Genomic DNA, 15288 nt, shown 5'->3' with positions numbered 1-15288 from the left:
CGAACAAATTTCCTTTTTGTAATCCTAAGAATGTATGATGCAAGTTAAGCTGAAACTTACATCCTAAAGTATACACTACTCAATCTTCCCATGGTTAATGAGATGTAGTCCGAAAGTACGATGTACTTCTAATATTTAATTTTTATTTTACTGTGATATTGTCCAGAGGTAAGACATATATCACACTGAGATAAACAACTTGACATAATGAAGATGTTATCATACGTAGTTTTCCAGAAAATCGTGAGAAACGATTTCTTATGAAGTTAAAATATGCGTCGCTTGTTGCCAGTGTGATGCAATTGATAACTTTTATGCAGGAATAGTCTTATTATTATTATTATTATTATTATTATTATTATTATTATTATTAATCGTTTATGTACTGTAAAAGAAAAATGTGAACCGTTAAGTAGTAGATTTTATCTGTTGTTTTTTGATATCTTCTAACAGTAATAACAAACTGCTTGTAAATACGCAATGATTATCAAGGACAATGGCATATTAATGTAAGGACTACTCTGCAGACTAGCAATAAACAATAACAGATAAACAACAATAGCAAAAAAAAAAAAAAAAAAGTAACTAACTTGGGCACGTCAGAATGTTCGCGAGAATATAGGGACACATTGAGACTAGCAAAGAGCGTGGTATTATCATTACTCAAAGGGCCGTACGATGGAGGCATTAATGTTAATGGCACTAATGAGCACTTACTTGCTCTAACGGTTAACCTCATTTTTGAGATGATTCTTAGAAGTGGGCGTGTTGGCATGCAGTTAGAAGACCTATATCCATTATTTAAAAAGCACACGTTATCTGTGGAGTACTAACGATTTGCGTCACTATCGAACACTAACGTAGCACTAGCGACGTTTAAAGTCGAAATTGGAGTCTGACATAAGTGGCTTGTCAACTTCACGGACATTATATTTTCCTTGAATGAGAATTTTGCGCCCAGGAAATTTGCGCCCTACCACAAAAATAGGAAAAAATGCGCTCGCAATATATTTGCACTGGGATGTTTGCGCCCTACCCCAAAAAGAGGGGAAAATGCGCCGGCTATATATTTGCACTGGGATGTTAGCGCCCTACAATTCAACTTATTTTTGTATTGTGTAAAGTAACTTCCACTCACACTTGAACTAGGCTTGCCTCTCATCGTCTCAGTGAGTTACTCCATCCGTTATAATATTCCGAACAAATGAAAAAAATACAATTTTAGTTCATTAAAGGGCAATCCATACAAATACAATTTTTCATTATACTACAAAATTTACAATAAAAGTATAAATGACTGATATATAATTATTTATTAATATAATCAAAGAGTATAATTTAATCTACAAAAGGCTGTTTGGCTCTACCCAGATATCTCTGTTCACAATCCTTGCGAGTTGTTTGGCTTTTCAGGACACAAAATATAGAAAAGAAAATGTAAAGTGAATGTAAAATCAGTTCAGTAATATTATCAAGAAAACTATGTACAGTGTGTTTACTTGCTGGAATTCAAACACACAATTGCGTTCAGTCGTTCTTTCAGAAAAAAAATGTTCCGGAGGGTACACTTAGTATTCCGGAGGGGGGTCACTGCTGGTACTATTCTATTTATTATTATATTATAGACGTATTATTTTGGTCTCCTCCGAGGGGGCACTCTGAGAGCTCTGGGGAGGCCAGTGTTCCCCCAAAATCATCTCTGGAAGAAGCAGTGATTGCGTTGATCCGTTGTGTTCCTTTGGCTTATATTGAAGTTTATTCTCCTCTTATATAGCCACAATGAAAATGAATCACAAATGGCATGGTTGTGGGGGGAGGATTGTTTATGCTTTAATGTCAGCCCCTCCGAGCAAATCCGTAAGCTCCAATAGGTTCTTTTATTTCGCAGGGCTCAAACTTCCCGGTGGAGGTACATCGCAGGCGCAATTTTCCCTGTTCTTGAGGTAGGGCGCAAATTTCCCAGACGCAAAATTCTCGACACCGTTCGAATGACCTCGGAAGACTATATCTTTTTCAATACTTTTTTATATTCTTTTACTCGAGATTTCTTCATAGCTTCTTATTAAAATACTTACTAATATATCCTCATTTTATTGTCCTAACCAATCAATATGGGTATGTTGTCAGTAAAATATTTAGATTGATCGAGCCTCTGGTGTGTAACCACAGTATTTCATATCATCCCCCCATTAGAAATCTTGGCTAAACGAACCAATATATGTTGCCAATAAAATAGTTTAGAATGATTGAGCCCCTGGTAAATAACCACAGTATTTCGTGACAGACCCCCCCCCCTTCCTATTACCATATTCTAGCTACATGCCTGACTCAGCTAATTCTCTACATTCTTTACCAAGCACACATTTTCTAAAGCGGAAAATGCTCTCTAAATACCTAAGCTCATTATTTTCAGCAGATGCACAAATTGGGTAACATTCTGTCTACATGAATGTTATATATATGTCGATTACTGGAAACCGCTTCTCGCTATCTATCACCATATTTACTATATAATGATTAACGTTAAAACCGGAAATGGTTGATTTGTACCGCTTCCGGTTTGAATATTACATTCATCAGGGAACTCGATTCTTAACTATTGACTCTGTACATCATGGCCAAAATTGATTGGTAATCCATCAGATAGTTCTTGAGACTGTTTGTTTCACTGACGGACAGAATGAATATATGGCTATAGAGTTTCAATAAACTAAATTCGTTAATGAGTGATGATGGAACAAATATAAGAAAGGTAGGCCTTCCACCGGGAAAATTTTCGAACACAAAATTAGCCATCGAAAACCCACATGTCCTGGGTTAGAATACCATAGATGAAAACTCTACCACTGAGTCATCAATCACCCGCTTATTAGTTTTATTAATTATTATATTAATATAAATTAATGAATGCCTGCTTATGTTAATTATTGAACAATTACATTGTACACTTCGTAAAGTCAAAAATTATAAATTTGTATTTACTGTACATACAGTGAGCGCAGAAAGTGTTCGTACACCTATGCTATTGAAACGAGAATGCCTGCGAAAAAGAAACAGAAAATTTAAGAAGTGTAATAACACACACAATATGAATAATGAAAACTAAGCTTTATGAATATATCAATAAAGAACCACAAAGACAAGTTTAATGGTCAGAAAGTAAATAAATTCTGTAGAAAGTGTATAGAGTAGACGCAAAAAGTGATCGTACACCTGACGTACGAATACGAAACAAAGATACCACAACTGGGGTTCACTAGTATTCACCTGAGTATACACCTCTGTATAGCATGACGAGTAACAGAATGAGTTTAGTTGTGAATAGGATTGAGAAAACTGCACGGTGGGCTGTCAAAGTGGGAAGCAACCGAACAGAAACAAATGAGGAGACAAGAAAAGTAATTATTAAATTGCATAAGAAGGGTAAGTCTTTGAGAAAGATAGCAAACCTTGCAGACAGGCCTCGTTCAACAGTACAAACAATAATTGCGATGTATAATGTTTCTATCACTGTACGAGAAAAAAAAAAAAAACCTGGAAGACCAAGAGTGTTGAGTGAACAAGATAAACGTTACATTATTAGGGAAAGAAAAAAGATTCCAAAAAATAGTGCTGTGCAATTGGCAACGGATCTGGAAACACGCGGTGTTAAAGTATCAGCCAGTACAGTGCGGAATATTTGCAGGGTATCATGGTCGGATAGCCAGGAAAATGTTCTGGGTGAACAAGACAAATCGTATAAAGAGACTAAAGTTTGAAAAAGAGTATAAAGATAAGGGATCAGGCTTCTTTCTGGAATAGGGTCATATTTTCGGACGAAAGTAAATTTAACTTTATCGAGTCCAATGGGAGGCGTATGGTATGGCGCAAGGTGAATACAGAGATGAATCCTCAAAATCTCGTCCCTAAAGTAAGACACGGAGGAGGGTCCGTGCTCGTTTGGGGTTGTATGAGTGCCTCAGGAGTGGGTCGTCTCCACCTTATCGATGGAGTGATGATCCACAAAGTGTATATTAACATATTAAAGGAAAATCTCCATACTAGTGCGCAGAAGATGGTTCTTGAAAACAATTTATTGTTCAGCAAGACAACAACTCCAAACATACAGCGGAAAATACTCGATTGTGGCTACTCTATAATACCTTGAAACAGCTTCGCACACCTTCCCAATCCCCAGACATGAACCCCATAGAACATCTATGGTCTGTTTTGGAGACAACAATCAGAAGGCACTGCTTCTCTACTCAGGGCCGGCGCTAGCAATTTTGCCGCTTGGGCGGTGCTTTCACATGCCGCCCCTTTAATCCGCAAACCTTATTTTCACAGATAACGTTCAAGTATCATTTAAAAACATGTATAAAATGGAAAAGTAAACGACTCTATACTGACACAATATTCAGTATGCTCGATTTCGCTGTATATCTGTAATATAGAGCAGCGCATACAGAAAATAAAATTTTAAAAATATACTTTAATCATGACTAAGAATTTTAATTTTTAGGCTTATTTTATATCAAAAGGCGTTTTCAACAGAGTATGGAGCAAGAAGATAATACAGTAAATCAGATATTATGGTAAATGTAAGTGATTAGCCTAAGCGTTATAATGTACTAAAACACAATAGACATACAGTACATAAATTTAACATACCTTAATTGAAAGAAACTTTTCTTGCTTCGATATGAGCAAATTCCTTTATCACATCGCGTAGTCCAATGTTTTAGCCAATTTGTGTTCTATTGATATCGTCGCTAGACCACTCAAGCGTGTTTCAGACATAGAAGAGTGTAGATAGTTTCTAATAAACTTAAGTTTCCAAAAACTTCTTTCTCCACTTGCCACTGTTGCAGGCAAGATTAACAAAATTCTACGTGCAATACTAACATTGGGAGCAAAGTCATGTTCCTTAATTATTATTATTATTATTATTATTATTATTATTATTTTGTGAACTTTCACAGGCTTAATTATAGTGGATAACACTTTCAGTTTGTCTTTCCAATCAGTTTGTCTTTCCAATCTTTCAATTCTTCGTGTGTTAAAATGGTGGTAAGTTTAGTACACTTTTCAAACAAAAAGTTTAGGTGGTAGGCTATATCTTTACGATTACTTATATCGCAAAGAAAATTGAAATACTCGCTGTGATGTTTAAGTTGCTCAAATCTTTCTCTTAAAAGCTAACACAATCACTTCTAGAACTTTCTAATAAAAATCGATCTTGTATCTTGTTTGTGGATGTTTTCAGTAGCTTCATCCTCTGCCTCGTACTGAAACTGTCTCTTCTTTCGACTTCGAGCTTGCACTGTATTACGTATCAGTGGATCACCCGTATCTAATGCTGATGCCAAGTCCATCGTATCAACTAAGTAAGATTTAAACTTTGCATAATTTCTGCTCCTCTCAAAGTACCCAGATATATTTTCAAGAAATCCTACTGCATCCAACACATGAGAATCAATGCTTTAAAGTCATATCAGACAATGAGTGAGAAAAGGAAAGAAAAGTAACTCAGCTGGTTTGCTATACACAGGGCATCGTGGACGACCATTCTATCGGTTCTATTGTCATTACTTATTTGAAGTAAGGCATCATAAACTTCCTATATCTGATAACTGAGTCAAAGCATCAATTCGGCTCTTCCACCTTGTGGTGGATAATGATTTTAAAGTGAGACTACTAATATGTTCCTTTAGTATGGCCTAACGTTGAACTGACGCAGAAAAAAAAGTCATAAACTTTTTTTAGCTATACAAAAAATGGAACATTTCTCAAGAAATAATACGCTGTACGATTTACTGTATTCGGAATAAACAATTTGTAAATTGGTCAAAAACTCGCTATTAGAACCTAAATGTCTCTAGATGCTACAGGCTAGAACGGCCTGTCTCAAGTGGGAGTGTACCTTTTGCATACTTGGAGCGGAGCGTTAGAACATTATTGAATAGAAAAAAATATAAAAAGACACCGTGATAATCTTATGCACTCTAGCTCAAAATCCTATCTACACCGCTGCAAGGGAAATATTGAACGAGATACCTGTGGCTAGTAGTTTGATAATTGAAAACGAGGAGGAATGCTCTGAATTTCCTGAGAGAGTATTTTCTTGAATGTGAGTGAAGTAAGTTCAATTACATTCTCAGGTTAACACAATCTTATTTTTCCATGTGAGCCTATTACGAAGCATTATATTTTGATAGTATTCTTTTCTTTTTCAAATTTTGCCGCCCATTAGACTTGCCGCTCTGGGCGGTGGCACGGCTCGACCCTCTCTCGCGCCGGCCCTGTTTCTACTAAAGAAGGCCTAAGAAAAGCTATTCAAGAAGAATGGGACACAATCAGTCCCGAAGCTACAGAACTACGAACTACTACAGGTGAAATCAATGCCACGAAGACTACAGACAATCATTAACGCACAGGGTAATCTCACAAAATATTAAATAACGTAATATACTTTATAAGCATTAATTCAAGCATAAGTGTACGGTGACTTTTTGCGTTTACAAAAAAGGAATTCTCTCTTTTCTTCTGAACAAAACAGTGATTGTGTTAGTTTGGCCATTCTCTTGTATATAGAAATAAAATGTATGAATGTGTAGTCTTAATTCTGGTTATATATATATTTTCCACCTCCCGTTCTCATGCTAGCTGTTTTCAATATAAACTATGCACGGTGTACGAACACTTTCTGCGCTCACTGTAGGTATGTTGACAATAAGCGAATGTTATTAGAATATTTGTTGAGATTTCTTTTCCTTCACTGCCTTTCGCCTGGTTAAAAAGTAGTTTGCAGTGCTTTGGAGCAGCTGCAGGTGGGAACGCGATAATGTTTGAGACATACCGGCGACTTTTTTGTGTGTGAAAATAAGACCTTCCTTATAAAGCAGTAAATAACTGCAGTAGCAATTATCTACGTAAGTGATAAACACATATCCAGCTACAAGAAACTAATACAGTATATATATTCATTATTGTGTTTCTCTTTTAACAGCTACTAGCTAGGAATAGCCAATTCCAGAATTTTTACTTTCCGGAATCCGGAAAGTAAAATCGGAAAAATTCCGGATTTCGTAAAAATTCCGAATTTTTTCTAAATTCCGGATTTTTTCCGAATGTCGGAATTTTTCCGAAATCCGGAATTTTTCCGAATTCCGGATTTTTTCTGAATTCCGGAATTTTTCCGAATTCCGGAATTTTTCTGAATTAAGGAATTTTTCCGAATTTCGGATTTTTTCCGAATTCCGGAAAGTAAATTTTCCGATTCCGGAAAACAAAATTTCCGGAATCCGGATTCCGGAAAATTTTGGCCATCCCTAATATAAACGAATATGTAACGGAATGATTTATACACAATCTGTTAAAAAAAAAATCACGTTGAAGAAAAAGATGCAGAAGCGTTGGCAACATTAATTGTTTTCTATTTCTTGGATAGCTTCAATGCTTTGTGCTGATTAAAGTAAAGTTCAATAATTTTCTATGTAAGACACAAACTGGATAAATGATTCTGCAATAACAAATTCGTTGCTTTTTTTTCCTGGAATATTTCTACTCCACAGCAGAATTTAACGAATGCCTTTAAAGCGAAATGTAACTCCAAAGCCGAGAATGAGAATTTTCTGGGTTAGGGCAAACCTGATTACTCTGTGATTGATTCAAAATAAACACATATAACAGTGCATGAACATTCTATTATTATTTATGCAATTACTATTAAAAGCTAGTGTAATCTTAACTTGAAAAGAAACGAAATTTCAAAGAAACCCATGTAAATCAAGAATTGCACTGACAGTTCCTGCAATCACTTTTATTAGTAGGTATATAACGCACTAAGTATTTGAAACTCGATTCGAAGGGAATATCAATGTGAAGTTTTCAATTACAAAGAAGACCCTTGGCGGTTGGGAAACCGTGCGTTATATATTTCAATGTATGATAAATAAAAGGTATTATTGAATGATGCATATACTTGACTTTACTGATGATGGAGGCAAGGTAAGAATTAATACTCGCTCTAACGTGAGTTGGATAATCTAACCTTACGTAAGTTCCCCATGAAACAAGACATTTTACATGCGGGTAATTAATGAATTATGGAAACTGTACTCCAATTAATCTGGAGGAAAACAGAAGAAAAAAATGTTTAACATCCTTTTCTGCACTGGGGTATGTCAGAAACACATAAATAACATTTTTTATATAATTATTCTTATATTTCTAAAATTAATATCAATATTCACGTAATATGTCGGTCTTCACTAACACAGGGCACTAAATTCCGATAAAGCATATTATTACTACTACAAGCAATGTAACAGAGAAACAATTAACACTGTTACTTGGATATATCGTTTACGGCAGCGTTTCCCAACCAGTGTGGCGCGGCACACTGGTGTGCCGCAAATGGGCCACTGGTGTGCCGCGAGGAAATCGAGGTGGTAGTCTCGTAGTCGTGTATTGTCAAAATGTTATGCACTTAAAGAACAACTTATTCTATTTCTGTCAGAAGAAATGAATATGCCGATTTCCTTAGTGATGATTCTTGGTGCAATAAAGTTACTTTTCTTACTGACATATTCCAAACATTGAGTTCGCTGAACAAAAGCATGCAGGAAAAAAGAAAAATGATAATATCCTAACCTTAAGTGACAAAATTTGCTCATTTAGGGAGAAACTCTCACTTTGGGAGGACAGAATTAGAAAACAAAACAAATGTGACATTTGAGATTACAAAGTGCTGTAAAATTGACAAACCTCTCAACACTCATTTCAGACACATTGTCTTTGTTGTGTACCAATGTTGAGAAGTATTTTCCTACACTTGAGTTCAATTCATTTGACTGGGTGAGGGACCCTTTTGAGCCATCTCTCGTACAGTCAACAGAATTAGATGTACAGGGAAAAAAAAGTTAATTGGTCGATTTGAGAAATGACCGAGGTTTGAAACTTCAGCACTCGCAATAAGAGATGGCATCATTCTAGATTTCTCTCCGGAGAGAATATCAAGCTATTCCTACAAAGTTCTTATTTCCTTCTCTACATTCTACTTAAGTGAAGCAGGATTTTCTGCAATGAATAAAATCAAGTGTAAGAACGGGTCACAACTCTTAACTCCGAAACACGACATGAGGGTGTGTTTAACAACTATCCGTCCACAATTGAAGAAGATTATGAAAGAACATTAAGCTCAAGTTCAACATTAATTTTGCTTCGTGAACCAACTTGTTTTACTTATTTTTGAAAAACTGTAATCTTCATATATTATCATTAAACAATTGCAACCTTCAATAGATAGCATTCAAAAATTTTACATTACTAATATTATTGAACAATTCTAACATTCATATAATATTTAAAAATTGTAACATATATTAACCATGTTAATAAATTTGAAAAAGGTATTTTTTATCATTGTTATGACCATTATTGCTAGTTTATTGTTGCAGAATATTTCGTAACTTGAAATCAGTGGCGTAACTAAAGGCTTGGGGACCACCCCACAGACAGCGTGCAGTGGGGCCCCTTCTCTACGTCCCACTTCGCGAGTTGGGGCCCCCTGATAGCTTGGCCAACCCGCAATGCGGGGTCTGCGGAGCCCTTATTTACGCCTCTGCTTGAAATGTTAAAATATTTCATTTCTGTCGGTAAAGCAAACATGTATACAAATTACGTACATTTGTGTTTTAAAACTACAAGAGATTTGTTAGTTCGTTCGTTATTTAATGATCTTCCTTGCTAGTGAAGGGTAGGATACAGTTTTCGAAAAAGAAGGTGTATTTTTAAAAACCTAGAGTGCCGCGAGAATTCAGGTTACACCCGTAGTGTGCCGCAAGTTGAAAAAGGTTGGGAAACGCTGGTTTACGGATTCAAAACTGTAATACAGAACTGAAAAAGCACCGGTCAAAGATTATGAATTGAAGGAGCTTCCCCTAAGTTGCATACAGATCTTCATGGAACACAACATGGAACGTATGTACTTTTTTCCATATGTATAATGCCGAATCACAAGCTGAAGAGTACTTTCATGAAACAGTGCCTAGATGATGGTGATTCATTTCTGACTATTAATCACATTGGTCAAGATTGTGATGCAGGTACATGCTGACTTAAATTTTTATAATGAGTACTTACAATTTTATACGAAGAGCAAATTGCAGTTTTAACTAGTGTTATTTTTCTTAATCGGTTTCTTAATACTCTCTTCCTTAATCCTAGTATTCATTCAAGTGGAATAAAAGCAAAATAATTACACATAGAGAAAAAACACAGTAAGAACAGATGGTAAAATTCTTACCTTCAGCTTCTTGCTTAGCTTCTGACAATATCTGTACAGCATCGCTAAATTTAGTGGCCCAAAATCAGCGTAAAAGTTCTCATAAACGAATTCTTCATCCACACTGAAGTAATGAGTATTTGGAGTTGACTTGGGTCGCACTGTGGTCCGTAATGTCACGAAATATAAGCGATCTAAAAACAAAAATAACAAAGCAGTTAATTAAATAATAATAATTTGTACGCAATGAATGTACAACCTTTCATTAACAGGATGTATACACTTTTGGAGAAAAAACATTCAAAAATTTTCCAGGTTTTCCAATTAGCACTTTATTGCAATTAAATAAATTCTGTGTTGTTCACTACTCACGTATAGCTACAAGGTCAGCAATATTTTAATTTAACTGCTACATGTTTCTAAGATTGAAGAAAGAAAGAAAGAAAAAGAAAACCTTACGTCACGAAACACAGAAACAATACATACACTGAGTGCTCACTGAATTGTGACCATCTACCTAATAATTTGCTGATCCACTTTTTGCTTGAAGAACGGCTTGGACATGGCATGACATAGATTCTGCAATTGCTGATATGTTTCCACGGGAATCTGACACTATATATTCCTGATGGCATCCCAAAATGTGCTTACACATGTCGGTACAGGAGTCATGGCACGAAGAGCTCCTTCCATAGCATCCCATAGATTCTATAGGACCGCTGAGTTAGGGGATCAATTCATGTGCTGCAGCTCCGTGGAATGTTCCTCAAGCCAAGCAAGTATAGTCCTGGCTCGGTGAACGGTGTATTGCCGTCCTGGGGAATGCCGTCTCTGTGGGTAGAAGTGTTGCACTGTAGGGTGTATGGGATCCTTAACACCTGCAGATACACAACAATTGTCACACTGTGGTCCATGCACACCAGCGGCCCAGTCCATGCGAACAGAAACATCCCAAAACCATACAGCCGCCCCCACCTGCCTGTATAGTACGCACCATGCACAAGGAGTCCATGGCTTCGTGCTGTTAGCGCTACACACGCACGCGCCCGTTCGAGCGGTGTAGCACAAACCGTAATTCATCGGATCAACACACCCTTTCCAGTCATTCGTGGTTCAATTAGCACGCTCCTGTGCTGAACCGCGACAAAGTAGGCAGTGACGAGTCTTGAGGAGTGGTTCGTCTGCTTTGATACTTTATGCGTGCCAGTGTACGCCGCATACTTGCGTGGGATATTGCTGTTGTGCACCCACCATTCTATTGGTCACTAATTCCCGGACACTGATGGTTCGTTTGGCTGTCATGAGCAGTTTGACGCAACGTTCACCCGGTGATGTGTTCTTCTGCATGCCCCTGTAGTTCCGTTTCTTGGAGGCGGTTTCCCTATTTTCTTGTCACTCCTTGTACACCTTCACTACACGGGAACGGGCGCATCCGATAAGTACTGCTGTCTGTTGCTCGGGCACCCACAGTCATGCCCTTTCGGAACGTGGATAAATCTTGCCCACCTCCCATTGTAATAGTGTGCTGTCTGCCAATATGTCGCCCCGAGAGTGTTCTTTCTCTGCAATACTTCCAGTCGGGGTGGTGATGATATCAGCCCGGTTGCTGGCTACACCTTCTTGTGTGGACGGGTAGTCACAATTTAGTGAGTACTCAGTATATATAAATACGAAAATGCGATATTCTTCTAAACTACTATACTACAAATATTACATTAACAAATATTTAGACATAACATTTATGAGCAAGTAATTATAAAAGGATCAGGAATTGTTGATTCAGTCCCCTTACAATCTTCTACCTTGTTACTGGAGTGATTCCTTCAAATCCTTCACTTGTTCAACGTATTTGCTTCCGTTTGCTGACTTCTCAAGGATTTATTCTCTTTGTTTAGATCCTCGAGTAGTGCAACAGCCCTTTTCTTTCTTTCAAACGATTTTTCAACTTCAGTTGCTATGCTCTTTCCCTAGTGAGCCTTTTTCATTGGCATTTAGATTTTGGATTAGTTGTTCGGAAATAGGGAATAAATAAATATTTACTTAGGATGAAATTGAATTATTCGCTAAGCTCCATGAAATTAAGAGACTCTTTATGTAAATTGTCCAAAGATAAACTAAGTTCAATCCAGGCGCTTCCCTGCGATAATACTACAATTTTCTTAAAAAACAATGAAAAGCTGTTGGTAATTATGTTAGTATCACTGAGGACAGACAATATTACAACTGATCCAAAAGATCATTACTCAAGTGAAAATTACTCCTTGTTGTTGTTAGGGGCCGCGGTGGCTCAGTGGTAGAGCGTTCACCTCTGGTGTTTGGGGTCCCGGGTTCGATCCCAGCCCCCGCCAAGTGAACTTTGTGGTGGACAAACACCGTGTGCGTGGGTATTCTCGGGGTTCTCCCGTTTCCTCCCACTTTCTTCATTCCACCATTTCATTCATTACTCATCATCACCGTCTCCTTTAGCCTAACTGGCATAACCGTGGGACGTAAAACTCAAAGATTTCATTTTTTCCTTCTTGTTGTAACTAATTCTTGGGTACAAATAATACTGTAAAGACGTTTTATTTCATCACGAGTAAGACTAGTGAAATGGTGCTTTTTCACAAGCACTTCTAACGCCACGTTTACTTGTTCTTGTCCAAGTTCCAAATATAACACTGAATATGGAAAAGGACGTGCTGATCATGGGTGAGTCTGTATTTCAATGGTGACTTACAAGAAACGTTCTTGCACAGATATGCTAAAATATGTACAGTTTTTACGAAAACGTACGATATCGATTTCAGCTAGTTTCAATGACCTTAAAGCTGTCCGAGTTTCGAAACTGACATCAAAATGTTTTGGTGCGAAAATCCTTAGTACTATCATCTAGAGATTTTCGTTAAGTTTTACAGAACTCGTTGTTTCAATCAAGACAGTTCTGTTAACAAACAAGTTCATGACGGTTCTTACAAGGGTAAGCATTTAATCATATAGAAAAGGAACCATCAGTGAATCTGACTAAAATCTGATAAAGAAAAAGCTGAGTATCAGCGGTAGAAATTTGATAGAAAGCTAATTTAGCTCCTAGCAAAGGAATTTTCAAACATGACTGGATAGTTTTAAAGCTCTCACACTATGGGTATTAATTACTACCTGAAACTGAATTAACATACTTATTCAAGTATGGCAATACTTGATGTATTCTGTGAACCACGTTTACGTTTTCTACCTATATAATCAGACAGCTTTTGAGAGATTATGGGTGAAACAGTGATTGGTACAAAATCTACTCTTCCAGAACATATTTTTGTCATAAATAGATCTTACTAACAATGACACATTCCAAACTCAACTCTGGAAGGATGTTTTGAAGGCACCGTGGACAACATGAAGGCCACACAAATTTCAAGTAGTGTCTTAACTTCTGGACCATTGCTTAACAAATATTCTTTCATTTATTAAAGGATTTCCAATTAATGGCTGCTCCATCTGTGAATATCTGAAAGACGTTTTCGGAATTTATGTTTTGTATCTTCTTCAGAATCAACAAGCGAGTCGTCGGCTGGTGCATGTCCTAGAAAACTTAATTTTATTATTTGGTGACCACTTCATTTTCGTTAATGTGCTAAAACCGAACTAAGACGTTCATCAATTCCTTTTGTAAGACTAAATTTTTCTTCGAGGAAGTGGAAAAAAAAAAAAAAAAGATCAGGAATGGCTACCAACATTATATTTGGCCTGTAGTTAATATATGAATGTTTGAACCTAAATATCCTGCACACAAATTTTTCCGGCCCTCGAGTGATGAAATCATCAAAATTACGTCACAAAACTGTAAATAATAAAGTGATAACTAAAGACGCGAAAATCAGAATTTTTCTTTTCAAATAAACAAGTAACAACGTATAAATATAATCGGTGTAAAGATAAACCTTACTCTCTAAACCAGTGGGGATCCAGGAATGAGGCGCGAGGGTGCCCCCAAGGAAAATATTTTCTTGTCTTTTTTACAATATTATTTATTTCAAAGGGAGCTTCGATTTTTTCGGACAAATCTAATTTATCTTTAGATTGATTATATAATTTATCATTGATAACATTTAGCAATGAGTAGTAAATATAATAAATTGATTCTCAAAATGTACGCTATATTTAGTGGGGAAATATTTTTTTTAAAAAAAGTCCATGATATGTTTCTTAGACTTACACCGACTCACGAAAATCTTAGATCCACTTCTTCTCAAGAATCTTCCTCCACATCAATGTGGCCCATTAATGTCGAAATTGAATGCATTAATACATGTGGATATACTATGAAGTTAACGGAAGTTGGAAAAAAATGATTAGGTGACCATGTTGTAACGAAACATTTGCTACTACTGCATATGAGATTTTGATCAACCGAAATATACACAGAAATATATTAGTACTACAATTTAAAAAAAAAAATAAATAAATATAAAATTTCTTCTGAAACACCTTGAAATATTCTATCAGTTTGTTTTGATTTTATAAAGCATCGTCCTCAATTCTATTATGTAACATGTAAGTATTTACAAGATTGAAATATATATTGAAATTAAAATAAAAACATATATTCGAGTTTCAATTTACAGTACAAACTTTGAAATCATACTAACATGAGGCTAAACATACACTTACCACATCAGTATTTAGTATTAAATCTAAGGACTAGCCTTAACAGGAACACAACAGTTAGCAAGGTAAATTATTCCTTGTACATTTACACGATATGCATTGCTTACGACAGTGGCAGGAGACAAGTTCTTGGCAAACATCTGGAAGCGTCACCCATATTGGCTTATATCTGTTGTCTTCATTTCTTCTCCATCCCCATTCTGCAGCTTGTGGTAGCTGATATTGTCACAGTAAACACTTGTTCCATATTTAACATTCAAGTGCTGCTCGTTTACACTGTTGTGTAACCCGGCGGCACTAACGCCTGTTAATGTGACATGAGTACTGGCGCCTAGTCTCACAGATCCATTTGTTAAATTTGGTAGAGTAGAGTTGAT

At 36.5% G+C, this 15288-nt stretch overlaps 1 protein-coding gene across 6 annotated transcripts in view; it reads right to left on the bottom strand.

Moving 5' to 3' along the window:
* Positions 1 to 15288, bottom strand: part of Cdc14 (cell division cycle protein 14) — a 1408510-nt gene that overhangs the window by 1192512 nt on the left and 200710 nt on the right. For 2 of the 6 annotated variants that reach the window (XM_081762627.1, XM_081762626.1), the window contains exon 2: positions 10289 to 10461. In XM_081762627.1, coding sequence (XP_081618753.1) covers positions 10289 to 10461 — 173 coding nt within the window. Of the gene's footprint in view, positions 1 to 10288; positions 10462 to 15288 lie in introns of those variants that run through there. The other 4 variants (XM_081762628.1, XM_081762631.1, XM_081762632.1 and 1 more) reach the window with 3 other exon arrangements.

The sequence above is a fragment of the Thermobia domestica genome, chromosome 6, assembly GCF_964235325.1.
Source record: "Thermobia domestica chromosome 6, izTheDome1.hap1.1, whole genome shotgun sequence".
In the NCBI taxonomy this organism is placed as follows: Eukaryota; Metazoa; Arthropoda; class Insecta; order Zygentoma; family Lepismatidae; genus Thermobia; species Thermobia domestica.
The sequence above is the reverse complement of the archived record's forward strand: the minus strand, read 5'-3'. Positions and strand labels throughout refer to the sequence as shown.